This window comes from Emys orbicularis, chromosome 7 (assembly GCF_028017835.1).
Source record: "Emys orbicularis isolate rEmyOrb1 chromosome 7, rEmyOrb1.hap1, whole genome shotgun sequence".
Taxonomy (NCBI): Eukaryota; Metazoa; Chordata; order Testudines; family Emydidae; genus Emys; species Emys orbicularis.
Window position 1 is genome coordinate 643,619 of NC_088689.1, and position 17,080 is coordinate 660,698.

Here is a 17,080-nt window from a genome sequence, read left to right on the forward strand (position 1 = left end):
CTGACCCTGAGAGTTTGGAATGAAAACATTTTACCCTCCTCTGTCTGGATCCCGCTCCGAGAAAACATCTGTATTCAGAGGAATGCTGGGAAACTAACCCCCCATCCAGAGTGGCCTAGCAGGAACAGCTGTAGCCTGAGCCACTCCATCACGCTGCTTGGCTGTCAGCCGTTCCTCTCCCCGTGTCGGTCAGGTCTAGTTAGAGTGTAAGCGTTTTGGGGCAGGGCCTGCCTGCCCGGCTGGGTGTACAGCGCCCTGGGGCCCTGGGGCCGTAGGCACTGCTTTAATCCTCTGGCTACGACATTAATGGGTGCAGCACAAAGCTCTTTGGAGCAGCTGGTGAACAGGCAGGTCAGTGAGCTGCAGCTGTTTAACTGGAGATGCTGAGGGGAGAGGAGGGTGCCTATCTCATGCCCAGGTGAAAACCAAGGGCAGCCGGAGGAGGAATTGCAAAGCCACAGCAGGGTACTGGCCCCGGGGTGTAGGGAGAGAGCTGGGCTAATGGGTTAATTCCCCCTGCCTGGATGGCGTGAAGGAGCTGAGCTTGCTAGAGCCATCTTGCCTGTGGAAATCACAGTCCTGGACATGGCTCCTCCACTGCGGCAACCACGCGCTGGAGGGGGAGGAGGTGAAGGCTTGGCTGCTGGGGAGGAGCTGCCCAAGCTGACGGGTCCCCAGGCAGCAGCTGTTGGTGAATTTGAGTAAGGCCAACCCTAGGGAGGGCCCTGCACACCTGTGCCCATCCCCCAGCTCGCTCTCGGTAAACATGGATTCCCAGGGTGGGGCCAGTGAGTGTGGGGGGTGGGGTGGAGGGGCTGTTTCACTCCAGTTCAGGACGGTGGCAGATCATTTCTGGGTGTCAATCGGAGGTGGGAGATGAAGGGTGGGGGAAGGCACCTCAGCGCCAGTTTCTACATTCTCGCTTGACTTTACACACCGTTCTGTGGCAACCTTTGTGTAACTTGATGAGATGAAAGGAAAGGGCCAGAGCTCGCTTTGTAATAAGCTCTCCCATAGCCACTCCAGCAAGGGGCCCGGAAGCCTCCTGTTTTGTGCCTGTCTGTCTCGTGCACGCAGCTGTTCCCAGAGTCACGTACCAGACCGACTGCTCTGTGAAAGCCAAGGAGCGAAAGCCTGGCTTGGGCCACGAAAGCCCAGTCTCACTGGTAAGTAACTGCACTGGGTGAGCGCCCAGAGAGGAGCAGCTGGAGTGTGAAGGTCTCTGCAAGCACTCGCAGCCCAGCCCACTATCTGCCTCTATTAGAGCTGGTCAGAAAATGGAGTAAAACGTGGTGCCAAATCTTGTGCAGTCATGTTCCCCTGCCTATGGACATTATCCACCCCACTCCACCATTTACACACCATCTGCACAGCAGAGCCAGGCACCAGGGGCTCCTGGGCTCCATCCATGGGTAATGTGGCCAAGAAACTGGGACAGCCAGGTTGGCAGAAGATGCCAGCACCCCTGTGAAAAATCGTTCCACTATCCCACTGAAGCTATCTCATGTCAATCTGGAGAGCAAATGATCAGGAGAGTTAGAAGCCATGAAGGGGATGTCTACACTACAATAAAAAACCCAAAGCATCGAATCTCAGAGCCCAGGTCAGCTGACTCGTCTACAAATTGCCGTGTAGATGTTCTGGCTCAGGCTGGAGCCTGGGCTCTGAGACCCTCCCTCTTTGCAGCATCTCAGAGCCTGGGCTCTAGCCTAGGCCAGAACATCTACCCTGCAATTTAATAGTCTGAGTTAGCTGACCTGGGCCAGCCACAGCCGTTCCACAGGTCTTTGATCACAGTGTAGACATACCCTAAGGGCTCTGAGAACCTGCTGGTCTGGAGGCTTCTCCTTACCCCATTGCTCTGGTTCAGGACTAGGATGCAGTAGATGATTTAGGCAGACGTCCCTCTTTATAATATCCCAGCACCTGTGATTTTGTTCTGCAAAACTGGTCTCCAGGATCTACATCTATGTTCCCTTTCATTCCTCTCATTCAACTCTCTGACCATTGCTCAAATGTAAGGGGGCTCAGGTGCTGTTCATCAGATGTATTAACTGATCAACTAATGCCTGTACAGCACTGTGAAGACGAAAGGCTCTGTGTGGGGACTAAGAGCTATTATTAAGCCCATCCCTGAAGTCCTTACTCAGTTTTCACTATGTCCTTTCTCAGGCTTCAGTGGAAGTTTTGGCTGAGTTAGGGACGGGGTAAAATCATGTGAAGATTTGGGGATTAGGCCTAATGCTATTGCCTTGCTGCCCCTTTTCATCCCATTCATATTTTCTCCAGGGCAGAGGGCATGCATTGCAACAAGCTGGCATGTGGTGGGATAATCCCGCCTCTTGCTCACGGTCCGCTCTTCTGGCCAAATGTAAATGCCACTCTGCAGTTTCTGCAGATACGGCTCGGGAGTCTCGTAGATTGTTGTTCTGCTCCAGGGTTTCTAATGTGGCTTCTCTTTTCAGCAAGGCGAAGATCTTTCAATCTGGTAAGAAAGCTCTTAGGTAATTGTGGTGGTGAGATCAGTCATGGATTCTGTGTGCTTTCAAAATGACAAACTTCACAGCTGTGTGGTAGCATAGTGGTGGTAACCAGTTGTGTTATGCATCTCTTGGGTCACACTGATGGGTCTGCCATTCATAAGATCCTTTGTTTCCTTTTGAAAGATCCTGCCTCTGTACGGATGTGTGTAGGGGGGGCAGACTAGATGCCCTCTCAAGGTACCTTCCAGCCCTACATTTCCAGGGTTCTGTGACTGTCACAGGTGTTACTTTCTCAGCTGAAGGCCTATAAAACTTCCCTTTCTGCAAAAGCTTTGTTAGACAGGAAGACAGTTCCTTCCATGCAGTTCTGCCCCAGGCTGATGGAGCATTTAGTGCCTCTCATCCTGCTTCTTCTCCATTAATGGGAGCAAGGAGGAACAGCTACGAAGGATGGGATGAAGCTGAGCATGAGGGGGGATTTTTCACTAGGAGGGTGCTGAAGCACTGGAATGGGTTCCCTAGGGAGGTGGTGGAATCTCCTTCCTTAGAGGTTTTTAAGTTCAGGCTTGATAAAGCCCTGGCTGGGATGATTTAGTTGGGGATTGGTCCTGCTTTGAGCAGGGAGTATCAGGACTAGATACCCCCTGAGGTCCCTTCCAACCCTGATATTCTATGATTCTATTAAAAGGAAACCTCTTCCGAGCGGCAGGTCCACAGGCCTGGGCTGCAGCCACCCCCCCTCGCCCCGCATTAGACTGGAGAAGATCTTCAGTTATACAGGGTAGGGAATGATCCTGCCGGGGCAGCTATTGTTTTTCCATCTCTGATGTGTATGATTCCGTTATCTGCCCTCATGACAGTGTCTGTCCCTCGCTTGCCAAATTGAGCCCCGCCAGTACAATCCAGTGGGAATAATTCCCGAGAGTCCAGTTAGACCGCACTGGGGCTCAGCTCCACCTCCTGCGCAAGCTCAGTTGTGCTCAAAACATTTCAGATTATTCATGGTTAATTCTAGGTATTATTTGTACCACAGCTGGGTTGAGAGGCCCCACTAGGACCAAGGCCCCATAACATAGGTGTATTTATAAAGAGCAATCATATCTCCCCTCAGCCTTCTTTTGGTTAGGCTAAACAAGCCAAGCTCTTTGAGTCTCCTTTCATAAGACAGGTATCAGAGGGGTAGCCGTGTTAGTCTGGATCTGTAAAAAGCAACAGAGGGTCTTGTGGCACCTTTAAGACTAACAGATGTATTGGAGCATAAGCTTTCATGGGTGGGCATTCACCCACGAAAGTTTATGCTCCAATACATCTGTTAGTCTTAAAGGTGCCACAAGACCCTCTGTTGTTTTTTTCATAAGACAGGTTTTCCATTCCTCGGATCATCCTAGTAGCCCTTCTCTGTACCTGATATATGAGGAATTATTTAAGCTCAGTACCAATGTGGACACAAGAACAAATGGATATAAACTGGCCATCAGGAAGTTTAGACTTGAAATTAGACAAAGGTTTCTAACCATCAGAGGAGTGAAGTTCTGGAACAGCCTTCCAAGGGGAGTAATGGAGGCAAAAGACATATCTGACTTCAAGACTAAGCTTGATAAGTTTATGGAGGGGATGGTACGATGGGATGGCCTAATTTTGGCAATTAATTGATCTTTGACTATTAGCGGTAAATATGCCCAATGGCCTGTGATGGGATGTTAGATGGGGTGGGATCTGAGTTACTACAGAGAATTCTTTCCTGGTGTCTGGCTGGTGAGTCCTGCCCACATGCTCAGGGTTTAGCTGATCCCCATATTTGGGGTCGGGAAGGAATTTTCCCCCAGGGCAGATTGGCAGAGGCCCTGGGGGTTTTTCGCCTTCTTCTGCAGCGTGGGGCACGGATCACTTGCTGGAGGATTCTCTGCACCTTGAGGTCTTTAAACCACAATTTGAGGACTTCAGTGACTCAGACATAGGTCAGGGGTTTGTTACAGGAGTGGGTGGGTGAGATTCTGTGGCCTGCGTTGTGCAGGAGGTCAGACTAGACGATCATAATTGTCCCTTCTGACCAGGGCCGGCTCTGGCTTTTTTGCCGCCCCAGGCAAAAAAGCCTCCGGCCGCCCCCCCCCCCCCGGGGGGGGGGGCGGCCGGAGCCCCGGGGGGAGGGCGGCGAGCCCCGGCGGGGGCTCCGCTCTCCCCCCGGCGGCCGGGGGGAGGGCGCCGGGGGGGAGGGCGGCCGGAGCCCTGGGAGGAGGGCGTCTCTCCCCGGCTGGGGCTCGGCTCTCCCCCCGGCGGCCAGAGCGCCGGGGGCAGGGCGGCGAGCCCGGCCGTGGCCCCGCTCTCCCCGGCGGCGGGAGCGCCGCGCCGCCCCCCTCCAGGTGCCGCCCCAAGCACAAGCTTGGTGGGCTGGTGCCTGGAGCCGGCCCTGCTTCTGACCTTAAAGTCTATGAGTCTATGATTGTTCAGTAGCACCCACAGGCCCCAGTCAGGAACGGGACCCTGCTGGGCTGGGCTGGGTTCTGCACGAACAGTCCCTGCCCTGAAGAGCCAATTCAGATCTTCAGTGCCGTCCCCATACTGGATTTGTTCACACTTTTGACACTGCATGGTCAGGTCCTGAAGGATCAAGACTTCATAGCATTTGAACCGAGATTCTCTCCTGATGAGTGTGGCCTGGTTCACATCCTTCCTGCTTGGATCTCCACCAAACCATCAAGAAAGTTCTTCCCTGGAACACAAACGCCTTGAGAGACCCCCAGGACTAGACAGATGGGGATCCAGTATCTTCTTCCCTCCTGGTTTAGTTTGCATGCTGCTTCTAGCAGGGACTGGCCCTCGTGCCTAATAATTCTGACTGAATCCATGTGACCTCACCCCAGTGCAGTTAGAGTAAGAACAATACGAATGAGAGCCACAGTTTCCAGAGATCACTGCAACCAAAGGCAAAGGGATGCAGAACTCAAACAAAACACCTTCCAGCAGGCCCAGAGGAGGGGACATATACACGTAAGGAGCTGAACACTTTACCTTATTTCTTGCCCTCTGAGCCCACCCAGGGAGCCCTTAATGACCAGCCATACGGTGCCTTGGAGATAAACACAACCATGACACACACAAGTGATCCCATAGCAGAGGCAGAAAGAGATGTTCCGTTCAAATTACCCATTTTCACACGTGCCCTGGAGCTTCCCCCCAAACTTGTTCAGGGTTTGTCTTGTCTTTTCATGCATGTTTTGTTTTTTTAAAGCAAATTTGGTGCTCGTGGCAGGAGAGAGACTGACAACCCAGGTCTATTTGTCTCAGGGCAGGCACAACACTTACAGCTCCGCCGCCTGCTGCCTTCCTACCAGAGCACCAGCATGCCTTGGCCATGACCAGAGGGCGAGGGAGAACACAGCCTCTAGAACTAGTTTGCTCCTCAATCCCTTTGCTGAGGCAGCCAAGGGATATCAGTGGAACTAGGCTGAGGTCCCCACATTTTGCATGGGCCATTAAAGAGCCAACAGATGTTAATGACTTTCAGTCACTAGCTGAGCTCGTTTTGAACCAGTGGCCTGGAGCGGAAAGGCCCCCAACCCCAGAACTTCAACAAAATAGATAAACTTTAAAAACATGACAGGCCAGCAGAGTGCCTCTTCCTTGGGGCAGAGACCTGGTGAAGGAGTCTGGGGCGGTAACTGCCTCACCTCATCCAGCAGTGCCCCAGCTTGATGTGTTCTCATACAGCCCCTCTTCCCAGACGGAACTCATTTTAGTGCCCAGTCACCTTTGCTTAGTTAAATCCCCAGCAGAGCTCCCGGCTCACCTGCACCATGAGGCTCAAAAGAACAACCTAGTATAAAGCTAACATGGCTCAACAGCGGCACCCAGAGGCCAACTGGGTCCATTACAGAAGTGCTGAACGAACGCTTCATCTCGCCTAATATCAGCTGGGCATCATGGACTGAGTCCCATTCTTGCACCAAGGACTCTGGCTGTGCAGAGCTGATTGTAGGATCAAGTTCTGTGTTTGTTACCAAGAGATCTCCATGGCTTTTCCCTCTCCCCATCACAAATGTAAAATTGTCTCCGCACCAAACCTGTCTCCACCTACTTCTCAGATATTATTTCTTATTGTCACCTCCCCACCCCCTGCAGGCAGGTAGCTATGCCAACCTCACCACCTCCTTTTATCCCTTCTTCCACCTCTCACCCTACAGTATGACTTCTCGGTCCTGAAACACCAGCCCCCTCCCCCCCACCATTAGCATCACTTTGCCTGCCAAGGCCACAAATGCTGAGTAACCCATGTGGGGCCTCCTGCACCCTTACATTTCACGAGGTGGGTGCGTGGATGGCTGAGAACAGAAAGAAGAGGGAAAATTTTATTAAGATGATGTTAAAAAAAAGTGAACGGTACAGAGTTTAAGCGTAGAAGTTTCTGGTTATCAGGGAATAACGTGCAGATTATCAAGGGGTGCGAAGTTCGGTTGAAGATTGGATGGCGTAAGGAATACATAATCTGCAATATCCCCAATTGGGGGTAAAAGGCTGATGGGGCAAAGTACAGACATGGAGATAGGAGGGTATGTTCATATAATGGCTCTGTTCGGGTGTGGGGTATAATGAGTGGATACGATGATTAGGATGGATTGACTCTCACTTGGTGAGATTTAACGTTCAGTGAGTTTATGGTTCCAGTTCGTATGGTCCAACGGAGAAAGTTTCTCGGTCCCTTTCTCGTAGTCGATGCACGATGTCGCTCCGGCTCACACCTCCTGGTACTGTCGGTGGCCGGTGATGTGTTCGATGTAGATGTCCCTGGACCATCGGATGGTGTCTGAGACCATGAGGTGCTGCATGAGCCGTGTGTAGCGTTGACTGATCCCGCAGGTCCACAGCACGCGCTTGTTGCAGGGGTCCGACGATCAGGGCGTCTGAAAGTTACCACATTCCTCTGAGCCTCTCGGCTCCTCTAGTCTTCTCAGCTTGTTATTTGGATTGTGAGGTCTTTGGGTTACGGGGGCTTCTCTGGTGTGGGGACTAGCATACCATAATAACAGGGTTAGTTTTTTAACCAGTAAATGTCAGTGAACATCAAACTCACCACACAGCCCCAAACCGATGAAAACCGCTTCCATCAATAATAATGGAGAGTTACAGCTCGGCAAAGTAAGAAAAACGGGGCTTGAGAACATGTTAGAGACTGTCATTAAAAATGATGGTTCGACACCACCCGGGGTTTCCTGCAATTGTGCAAATAGCCATTAAAAATAGGAAAAATGTGCATGAAACCAAACATGGCTGTTCTCCATCTGCACGATAAACACCAGACCTGCACTCTGCCCTGCCCAGCCCCCGTGTCAGCCCCCCTGTGACCCTACCCAGCTCGCCTCCCTGCGTCCTGCCCCCGGGGCCCAGCCTCCCTCCAGCGCCCCAGCCAGCCCCCCGCGTGTCCCCCCTTAGCACCCCAGCCAGAGCCCGAGCCAGCCCCCCTGTGACCCTACCCAGCTCGCCTCCCTGCGTCCTGCCCCCGGGGCCCAGCCCCCCTCCAGCGCCCCAGCCAGCCCCCCGCGTGTCCCCCCTTAGCGCCCCCCCAGGACCCGAGCCCGAGCCCCCGCCCCGTGTCAGCCCCCCTGTGACCCTACCCAGCTCGCCCCACTAGGTCCTGCCCCCGGGGCCCAGCCCCCCTCCAGCGCCCAGCCAGCCCCCCGCGTGTCCCCCCTTAGCACCCCAGCCAGAGCCCGAGCCAGCCCCCGCCCCGTGTCAGCCCCCCTGTGACCCTACCCAGCTCGCCTCCCTGCGTCCTGCCCCCGGGGCCCAGCCCCCCTCCAGCGTCCCAGCCAGCCCCCCGCGTGTCCCCCCTTAGCACCCCTCCAGGACCTGAGCCCGAGCCCCCGCCCCGTGTCAGCCCCCCTGTGACCCTACCCAGCTCGCCCCACTAGGTCCTGCCCCCGGGGCCCAGCCCCCCTCCAGCGCCCAGCCAGCCCCCCGCGTGTCCCCCCTTAGCACCCCAGCCAGAGCCCGAGCCAGCCCCCGCCCCGTGTCAGCCCCCCTGTGACCCTACCCAGCTCGCCTCCCTGCGTCCTGCCCCCGGGGCCCAGCCAGCCCCCCGCGTGTCCCCCCTTAGCACCCCTCCAGGACCTGAGCCCGAGCCCCCGCCCCGTGTCAGCCCCCCTGTGACCCTACCCAGCTCGCCCCACTAGGTCCTGCCCTCAGGGCCCAGCCCCCCTCCAGCGCCCCAGCCAGCCCCCCGCGTGTCCCCCCTTAACACCCCGAGCCAGGCCCCGCCCCGCCCCGCCTGGGCACGCGGATCACGGGTGACGCCCCCCAGCCCTGCTCCTGGCGCGACTCCCGCCCGAACCCGCCCCCAGGCCGCACGTGGCCCCGCCCCCGTCACACCTTACCACGCTAACAGGAGCCCCCCTTGAAGTCCCGCCCTCTCCTCCAATCAGTGCAGCTTCTGTGGCTCTCCCTGGCCACCACTGGGCAACGGGACGTCAGCGGCTCACACAACGGCGTGCGCTTCTCACCGTGTGATTGGGTACTGTGGAGTCACCCCGCCCCTGCCGCACTGTGATAGGCTATGCGGACCCCGCCCATCTCTCGCGCTTTGTCACTGGGACAGCTAGCCTGAGCCTATCTGATTGGCTATCCCGGCTCCTCCCCGCCCCGAGGAGATCTGATTGGCTGTCTCCGCTCGCCCTCGCCCTTGGCGCTCTGTGATTGGCTGTGCCCGGTCCCACCCCCGGCAGGCCGGTGAAGGTGAGAGTCTCCTCTGAGCAGCAGCCTCCGTCCGCCGGCCCCGCAGCAGCGCGGAGCCATGGCCGCCGGCTCCGTCTTCGCCTCCGTCCCGCGGGCCCCGCCCGTCGCCGTGTTCCAGCTCACGGCCGACTTCCGGGAGGACCGGGACCCGCGGAAAGTCAACCTGGGGGTGGGCGGTGAGTGGGGCCGGGCCGGGGGGCGGTGAGTGGGGGTCGGTCGGTCTAAGGTGCTGGGATGTCTGGGCGTGGGGGAAGGGTCTGCCGGGTGGACGGTGAAGGGGGCGGTGAGTGAATGGGGTGAGGGGGGCCGGGCGCGGGTGGGGGGCTGAGTGAGGGGGCGGTGAATGAGGGGGTGGGGGGCTGAGTGAGGGGGGCGGTGAATGAGGGGGCTGAGTGAGGGGGGCGGTGAATGAGGGGGGTGGGGGAGCGGTGAGTGAGGGGGTGGGGGGCTGAGTGAGGGGGTGGTGAATGAGGGGGGTGGGGGGCTGAGTGAGGGGGCGGTGAATGAGGGGGGTGGGGGGCTGAGTGAGGGGGTGGGGGGCTGAGTGAGGGGGGTGGTGAAGCGGGTGGGGGAGCGGTGAGTGAGGGGGTGGTGAATGAAGCGGGTGGGGGAGCGGTGAGTGAGGGGGGTGGTGAATGAAGCGGGTGGGGGAGCGGTGAGTGAGGGGGGTGGTGAATGAGGCGGGTGGGGGAGCGGTGAGTGAGGGGGGCGGTGAATGAGGCGGGTGGGGGAGCGGTGAGTGAGGGGGGCGGTGAATGAGGCGGGTGGGGGAGCGGTGAGTGAGGCGGGTGGGGGAGCGGTGAGTGAGGGGGGTGGGGGGCTGAGTGAGGGGGTGGTGAATGAGGGGGGTGGGGGGGTGGTGAATGAGGGGCTGGGCAGGCGTGGGTGATGAGTGAGGGGGGACGGGTGTGTGTGTGTGAGGGGGGGCAGGGAGTTAGGGGTGTGTGAGTGGGAAGCCGGGGGGTGGGGAATGGGTCAGTCTAGTGAGCTCCCAGTGGCCCCTGTGTCTGATCCTGGACTGGGGGGGCGGGTGGCAAGGCGTGACCTGGGCTGATATGGGGGCAATGGGGGGCCTCAGGTCAGCCAGGGGCTTGTGGTGGTTCTAGAAGGTGGGTGACCGGCCCCTCCCTGAGTTACTTCCTGTTCTCCACAATGGGTCACCTGAACACTAGCCGTGCTCGGGGGTCTCCCCTCTCTTACTTCTAGGCCCCATTGCCCTGCAGCTGCCCAAGGCCATGCTCAGTGCTCACTTCCCATTTGGCCTCCAGCCCCCTTGGGCCCCATGCTCTGCCCCCCCGGCCCTTTCCATGTGCTAAGCTGAGCCAGGATGCTGGCAGCCAGGCCCTTGGGGGAGGAGGTCCGGTGGGTGGGGGGTGGAGGCAGCGTCAGAAGGCCTGGTGGGTTGCCTCCATTTCAGGACTACCCCCGCACTGTGTGACCTTGGATGGGTTGCCTCCTTGCGCAAAGCAAAGCTGGGTGGGAGGGGAGGCGTGATCTTTGTCCTCGGCACAGGAGGCAGGGTCCAGGCTGAGTCTGGTAGAGTTCAGCACAGTGAGGTGCTGGGACAGAAGGTCGTAGAGAGGTGCGAAGGGTTAGCGTGTGATCTGCCTTTGTACGGTGCCAGCGCCATGACTGAACTCTCTAGTCAGTGCTGTGCCCTCCCACATAGGCTTCCCCTACTCAGCCCTGCCCCAGGTAATACGCCCGACCCTGGGAATCGGGCAGTACCGCCACTGAGGGCAGAATGGATTTCAGTCTGCACAGTTCATTCAGTAAGATCTACTCTCTGAGAGTGGTGTCGAGAGAGCAGATTGGTGCCAGTGGTGACTCTTGCACTGGACACCTGTCTGGGAGAGAACTAGTAACTCATCTCACGTCAGGGTGAATGAACAGTTGTTGAGGGCAACTACTTTCAGTCTCTAACGCCCCTAGTTGCCTTGAAACCAGTGCCAAAGAGGCAGAGGTCTGTATCCTAATCTTTGTCCAAATTCAGTCTTTCTCATTCTGATTCCGTTCCATTTAGGGAACAATATGGGAGCCCCCCGGTGTAAAATGGCCCAGACTCCATAATTGCAGAGTGGATCCCAGACGCCTGTTCCTGGCAGAGCCTAGTGGAGGGGAATTGATTCTAAGATTCAGGCTGGAGACCCCAAGTTTCCCTGCTGGCACGGTCAGCTCTGCCCTCCCTTCCAAGGCAGATAACTGGAGTTCCATGCAGTATGTTGTGTGTAGACCTTTAGGGATAGACAGATGCTAAATAACCCATGGCCCTTTTCACAAGACCTAGGGTTTGCCCCAGCATCTTTTCATCTCAGCTAGTCTGCAGCATGTTGTGTGCCGTTTTCCTGTCTTGCTTCTGACTTACATGCAGAGGGGGCTGCATTTCCCTGCACATGTGGACAGGTTTAGAAAGCATTTTGTCCTGAAAGGTGCTGAGGAAATGTTATTTCAGTTACAGTCACTTCCCTGTGAAATGGATTTACCAGTTCCATCAAGCATGCTCAGTGCTGTCGGGAATGGACAGGAAGACTCATCCCTGCTCCACAGAGCTTACGAGCCTAATCCACAGCATGTGCATGCTAGTGAGTGCACTGGATGGTACGAAGGTGGCACTACTTGGATCACTATAAGTCAGGTGCTTTTGTGTGGGGAGTCTGTCCAGAAGCAGCATTGCTAGTGTAGTGCAGCTTGTACTGTCCCTTGGTGTTTGGAAGGTTAACAGAATTCTTCTAAACACTTCCTAATCTAGCTTCTTTACTCATGAAATGTTTTGATGGGAAACGGGGGGTGGGGTGGGGGGGGGAGGTGCTATGGCCTATGGATTCCAGAGAGGGTCTGTAAAGGACACATCCCAGGTCATAAGAAAACGTACCGTTCCCCTCCCATCCTGCCCTCCCCGTGGCCTCAACCTCTGGATCTGAACAGCAATTGCGAGAATGGGAAAGAGACCTAGTCTAATAACTGTTGGTAAGTTTTTTCTGGCTGAATGTCCCCTCGGGACATGGCTTGTGGAGTGTCAGACTCTCCTTTTCTCTCTTGCAGCCTATCGCACAGATGAGGGGCAGCCCTGGGTCCTGCCAGTGGTGAAGAAAGTTGAGCAGAAGATCGCCAATGATGCCAGCTTGAACCATGAATACCTGCCGATCCTCGGCCTGCCTGAGTTCCGGGCCAACGCTTCAAGGATCGCGCTTGGGGAGGACAGTCGTGCTATTAAGGAGAATCGTGTAAGCTCTGGGGGGAAGTGACTCCTTGCTGAGACATACTGGTGAATGGGGTCTCTGGAGGGGTCCTGGAAGGTGGGAGAGATCTTGCCAGGATTGCAGAGTTTGCCCTGACTGGTCTGGCACTGAGCTCAGTTTCAAGTCTGCATTCTGGCTGCATGGAGCTGTTGGTGTGAATGCTCAGAGCTCTCTGAACATGCAGGGTTTGGGCTCCTATCTAGACGCTGAATACCGGAAACCTCTCCCAGAGGGAAGGCAGGAGATCTGGGTCCTGCCACCTGATGTTGAACCATTCCAGAACTGGCCAGGCATCTGCCCTAGGACTCTGATGGGAAGGGTCAACGGGTGTGACAGAAACAGCTGGAACCTGCCAAGGCCCGAAGGGGGTGTGAGAAATGCGAGAGAAGCTGTTTGAGGAGGGGTGACAGCAGGATGGTAGCTGAGGGTAGATGATGTGATGTGGGGTTATTTAGGTGTGTTAGCGCATCCCATGGTCAGTGCTGAACTAAGTGGCTGTGGTATGAAAGTCCTGGTTGGCCTGGAAACAGGTGCTCTGATACCATGGTATGGGGCCCTATAAGGAGCTAAATAGTTAGCGGTCACTGAGAAGCAGAGCCTGCCCCGGTATGGCAGAGGAGCTACTGCTCTGAGGTCAGGAAGCCTGGCCTAGGAGGTGCTGTCCTGGGCTGTGGCAACGAAAGGGATCTGCCTCCGATTGGATGAAGGGTGCTGAATTCCTGGGGGGGGTTGATCCCTTCAGTAATTGGAGGCCTGCGAGGCTCATCTCACTCTGTCCCTTTCTGATGTTTCCATGTGATCTCTGCACTGATGCCATCTGTTGGTGGCAGGCTCTTGGTGACCCCCTCTGCCTTCCAGGTAGGAGGCGTTCAGTGCTTGGGCGGGACTGGCGCACTGCGCATCGGAGCAGAGTTCCTGCGGCGCTGGTACAATGGAAACAACAACACAACAACTCCTGTCTACATCTCTTCTCCTTCCTGGGGTGAGTGCTGCAGCGTGTTCATGCTTACTGCTCACTGGAGCCTGCAGGACAAGTGGGTAAGGTGGGAGCAGCCCAGCCAGACTCTTCACGCTGGGGGGGGGGGAGGGGGGGGGAAGGGGTGTCTCATACGAACAAGGGAGAGGTTCACCCCCTCCTCCTCTGTGGGCGGTGTGGCGGGAGGCAACCTAAGTCAGGACTGGAGGAACTGGCTGGCTCAGGGGCAGCTCTCCAGTACAGATGGACTGGTCTCCTCTCTCCTCAGAGAACCATAACTCTGTGTTTGTGAACGCTGGCTTTAAGGACATCCGGGCCTATCGCTACTGGGATGCTGCTAAGAGGGGGCTGGACCTGGAGGGGCTCCTGGAGGACATGGAGGTGGGTAAGAGTGCCTTGGAGAGGAGATCTCCTGAGCTGCATCCAAAGGCACCAGCTGCCCTAGTTTCGGATCAGCCAGGCCCTTCTGTGCAGGAGCCTGCCAGTTTCTTGCCTAGGGGTAACTGGAGCAGGACTGGAGCCAGATCTGTGTGATAGAGTCCAGCAGAGTGGCCAAGGCAGCTGGTGGCTGACTGGATGTGGCCCTCTGCTGTGTGTGCGTGTGACTGAGAACTGCTCTTTCCTCAGAGTGCACCGGAGTTCTCCATCTTTATTCTGCATGCCTGTGCGCACAACCCAACTGGCACAGACCCCACCCTGGAGCAGTGGAAACAGATTGCTGCTGTCATGAAGGTATCTGCACGGAGGGGACTGGTGGGGAGAGGGCTGTAGTGTGGCCAGGGACCAGGAAGCCCTTGAGCCAACCAGAGCACAAACAGGACTCTAGACTCTATTTGGGGGAGAGGTGGGGGTGGGCAAAGCTGGGTGAGGGGTGGGAGAAAGGTCCCCTCCCCGGTGAGTTGTTGGAGGCTTCGGTAAGAATGAGGAGGGGCTGGGACCAGCAGAAGTCTGCTCTTGGACACCACACGATGTTTAAATTGCCCCAGTTCTGCTTGTGCTGCTAACTTGCCTTTAATCTCTGGCTCTGGCCGGTACATATGCATCTGGAAAGACTGCCCTCTCTCTCCTGGGTGCCTGTCCCCCAAAGAACATGCTAGCCAGGTAAAGGGGACACCTCTGTCCTTCTCCCCGGTGGTGTGGGAGGCAGCTGCTGCTGTTTCCTTGCAGTGGCCTTCCTCTCCCATCCGCTGGGCTGTGATTTGACACACTCCCCAGCTTGTCTCTAAGTCTCCCTCTTCATTCAAGTCCTAATGGCAGTGCTCCAGTCAGGCTTGAAGGGGTTCCCACCCTGCCCCAGATTCACACTGACTCTTAAAGGACTTCCCAGCAGATTAGCCCACCCTGCTTGGGTGAGGGGAGGGGGCAGAAATGGGGACAAGGTGTTTTTAGGAGTAGGGGCGGGGTCTCCCCTCTAATTATCTTCCTGTCTGCAGCGCCGGTTCCTGTTCCCATTCTTTGACTCAGCCTATCAGGGCTTTGCCTCCGGCTGCCTGGACAGAGACGCCTGGGCCGTGCGGTACTTTGTCTCTGAGGGCTTCGAACTCTTCTGTGCTCAGTCCTTCTCCAAGAACTTCGGGCTCTACAGTGAGTATCCATCTGGCAGCAGCTAACCCTGCAGCTTGGGCCAGCCTCCCTGGGGGTGGTGGGTGAAGCCTGCCGGGATGTGGGGCACAGGGGCTGGGTCCAGTGGCTCATGTCTCCATGTCTGTCTCCAGATGAGCGAGTGGGGAACCTGAGTGTGGTGGGGAAGGACACTGACAACGTGCAGCGTGTCCTTTCCCAGATGGAGAAGATTGTCCGCACCATCTGGTCCAACCCTCCCTCACAAGGAGCACGTATCGTGGCTACCACCCTCACCTGCCCGCAGCTCTTCGCTGAGTGGTAAGTGGTGCCGGTGCCAAAACGGGGTGTTGAAGGGAGGAGCTGTCATACCGGGGCATGGATAGACATGGCTAAATTCCACTACTGGCTCACTGTCTCCCCTGCACAGGAAGGACAATGTGAAGACTATGGCAGACCGGGTCTTGCTAATGCGGTCGGAGCTCAGGGCCCGGCTCCAGGCTCTTGGGACCCCAGGCACCTGGAATCACATCACGGAGCAGATTGGCATGTTCAGTTTCACAGGGCTGAACCGTAAGTATCAATGAACCAGATGCTGTTGCAGCAGGAGGTGAGCTCAGGGGCCTGGAACTGAGTGGGGCTGGGCTGCAGGAAACCAAGCTGGATTCCCTGAAGAACTTCTCCAGTGTCTTTCTGGGGTGCAGTCTTGGGCCTCTGATGGGTAGTAGGAAAGTCTGGATGGAGAGCAGTCACCTGGCCTGCTCTCTACAGCACCTCCTGCTGGGTCTGGCCAGGACTGGAGTAGCTTAGAGCTCACCCCACAGCCAGTGCCCTGCTGTTCTCTCTACTAGTCTTCTGTTTGGAGTAGCTCTATGCTTTATTTCACTGGCCAGGTCCTGAACCCCTTCTCTCCATTCTGAAAGCCGATGAGATGCAGCACTGACCTGCGCTCTGGGATTTCCAGGTCTCCCACATGGCTGACCTGATTTCTCTTGAATGTTTCCCCAGCTAAGCAAGTGGAGTACATGATCAAGGAGAAGCACATCTACCTGATGGCCAGTGGACGCATCAACATGTGCGGCCTGACCACCAAGAACCTGGACTATGTGGCCAGCTCCATCCACGAAGCTGTCACCAAGTTCCAGTGAAGAACACAAACCACTGAACTCCCATCGGAACCCAGCAAAGCAGTAGTGTGTAGTCTCTGTTCCCTGCTCATAACTCACCTCCATCACACCTGTTAGGGTTTAATAAGGATGGGGAACAGTGGCTGTATCAGGGATATCAGTCTGCCTGCGTCTCTGAAAGCCCACTTATAATATAGGCCAGTGCCCTCCTGGGGCTGGTGGCAAAGTAAGCCATCTTGTCTCTCATTTGGCTGACAGCAGCCATATGCGCTGGGACCCAGACATCTCAAAGCTGCCTATTTCTGTGCAACCAAATAGACCCAGTATAACCAAAATGGTTTGGCCCAGTCAACTCCTGTACAGGTGTGGTGCATTGTGGGATAGGTGCCCAAATTCATGCGCCCTCTTGTCCTGTCTGTGGGTTGGAGGCACTGTAACATTTCAGGGAGTGAGCCTATTGTTGGCTTTCGCCTCACATGAGCAAAGAGTGATTGTTTCTTTGTGTCGCTGCTTCTTTATGTTGCTGAAAGAAAATAAACCTCCATCTCTGAAGGATGCCCTGCTGGGTGCTTGTCCTGCTGCCTGTGATCTGTGTCTGCATTGCTGGGTAACTCCCTAAACTGGCATTGACATGCCGCTGGCAGAGGGAAGATGGGACATAAGATCCTGGCCACACAAGGTTAACTATTGCAGTAGGCTCCAGCCTTGGAGTGCTGAACTGCTGGGGAGGGGACCGGGGGGGGACTCCTCTGCCCATCTTCTCCCCCCCCCCCAAGCAATAGCAGCCCTCCCTCCCAGGTCCACAATAAAAGCCCTATGACCCAAGGCTTCATCTTATTTTAAAGAAGAGACTTGTCCAGAGGTTCATTCTTTGATGGCGTCTCATGGCTACTTTCCCTTCCCATTTACCATCGCATCTAGGAAAGTTCTGATAAATCCAAAGTGTGTCCTTGAATAACTAATCAATTC

At 56.1% G+C, this 17,080-nt stretch overlaps 1 protein-coding gene across 1 annotated transcript; it reads left to right on the plus strand.

Moving 5' to 3' along the window:
• The first annotated feature begins 9,267 nt into the window (after positions 1 to 9,267).
• GOT1 (glutamic-oxaloacetic transaminase 1) lies at positions 9,268 to 16,652 on the plus strand. Its single transcript, XM_065407150.1, has 9 exons — positions 9,268 to 9,385; positions 12,252 to 12,433; positions 13,307 to 13,430; positions 13,693 to 13,805; positions 14,052 to 14,156; positions 14,858 to 15,008; positions 15,140 to 15,305; positions 15,415 to 15,557; positions 15,993 to 16,652. Exons 1-9 carry the CDS (start codon positions 9,268 to 9,270, stop codon positions 16,130 to 16,132), a joined length of 1,242 nt encoding a protein of 413 aa, XP_065263222.1. The 3' UTR covers positions 16,133 to 16,652.
• The last annotated feature ends 428 nt before the right edge of the window (positions 16,653 to 17,080 follow it).

Coding starts and splice junctions, on each gene's coding strand:
- GOT1 (XM_065407150.1), top strand. CDS start 9,268: ATGGCCGCCGGCTCCGTCTTCGCCTCCGTCCCGCGGGCCCCGCCCGTC. Junction 15,009..15,139: donor CAAGAACTTCGGGCTCTACA/GTGAGTATCCAT, acceptor GTCTGTCTCCAG/ATGAGCGAGTGGGGAACCTG. Junction 15,558..15,992: donor CAGTTTCACAGGGCTGAACC/GTAAGTATCAAT, acceptor ATGTTTCCCCAG/CTAAGCAAGTGGAGTACATG.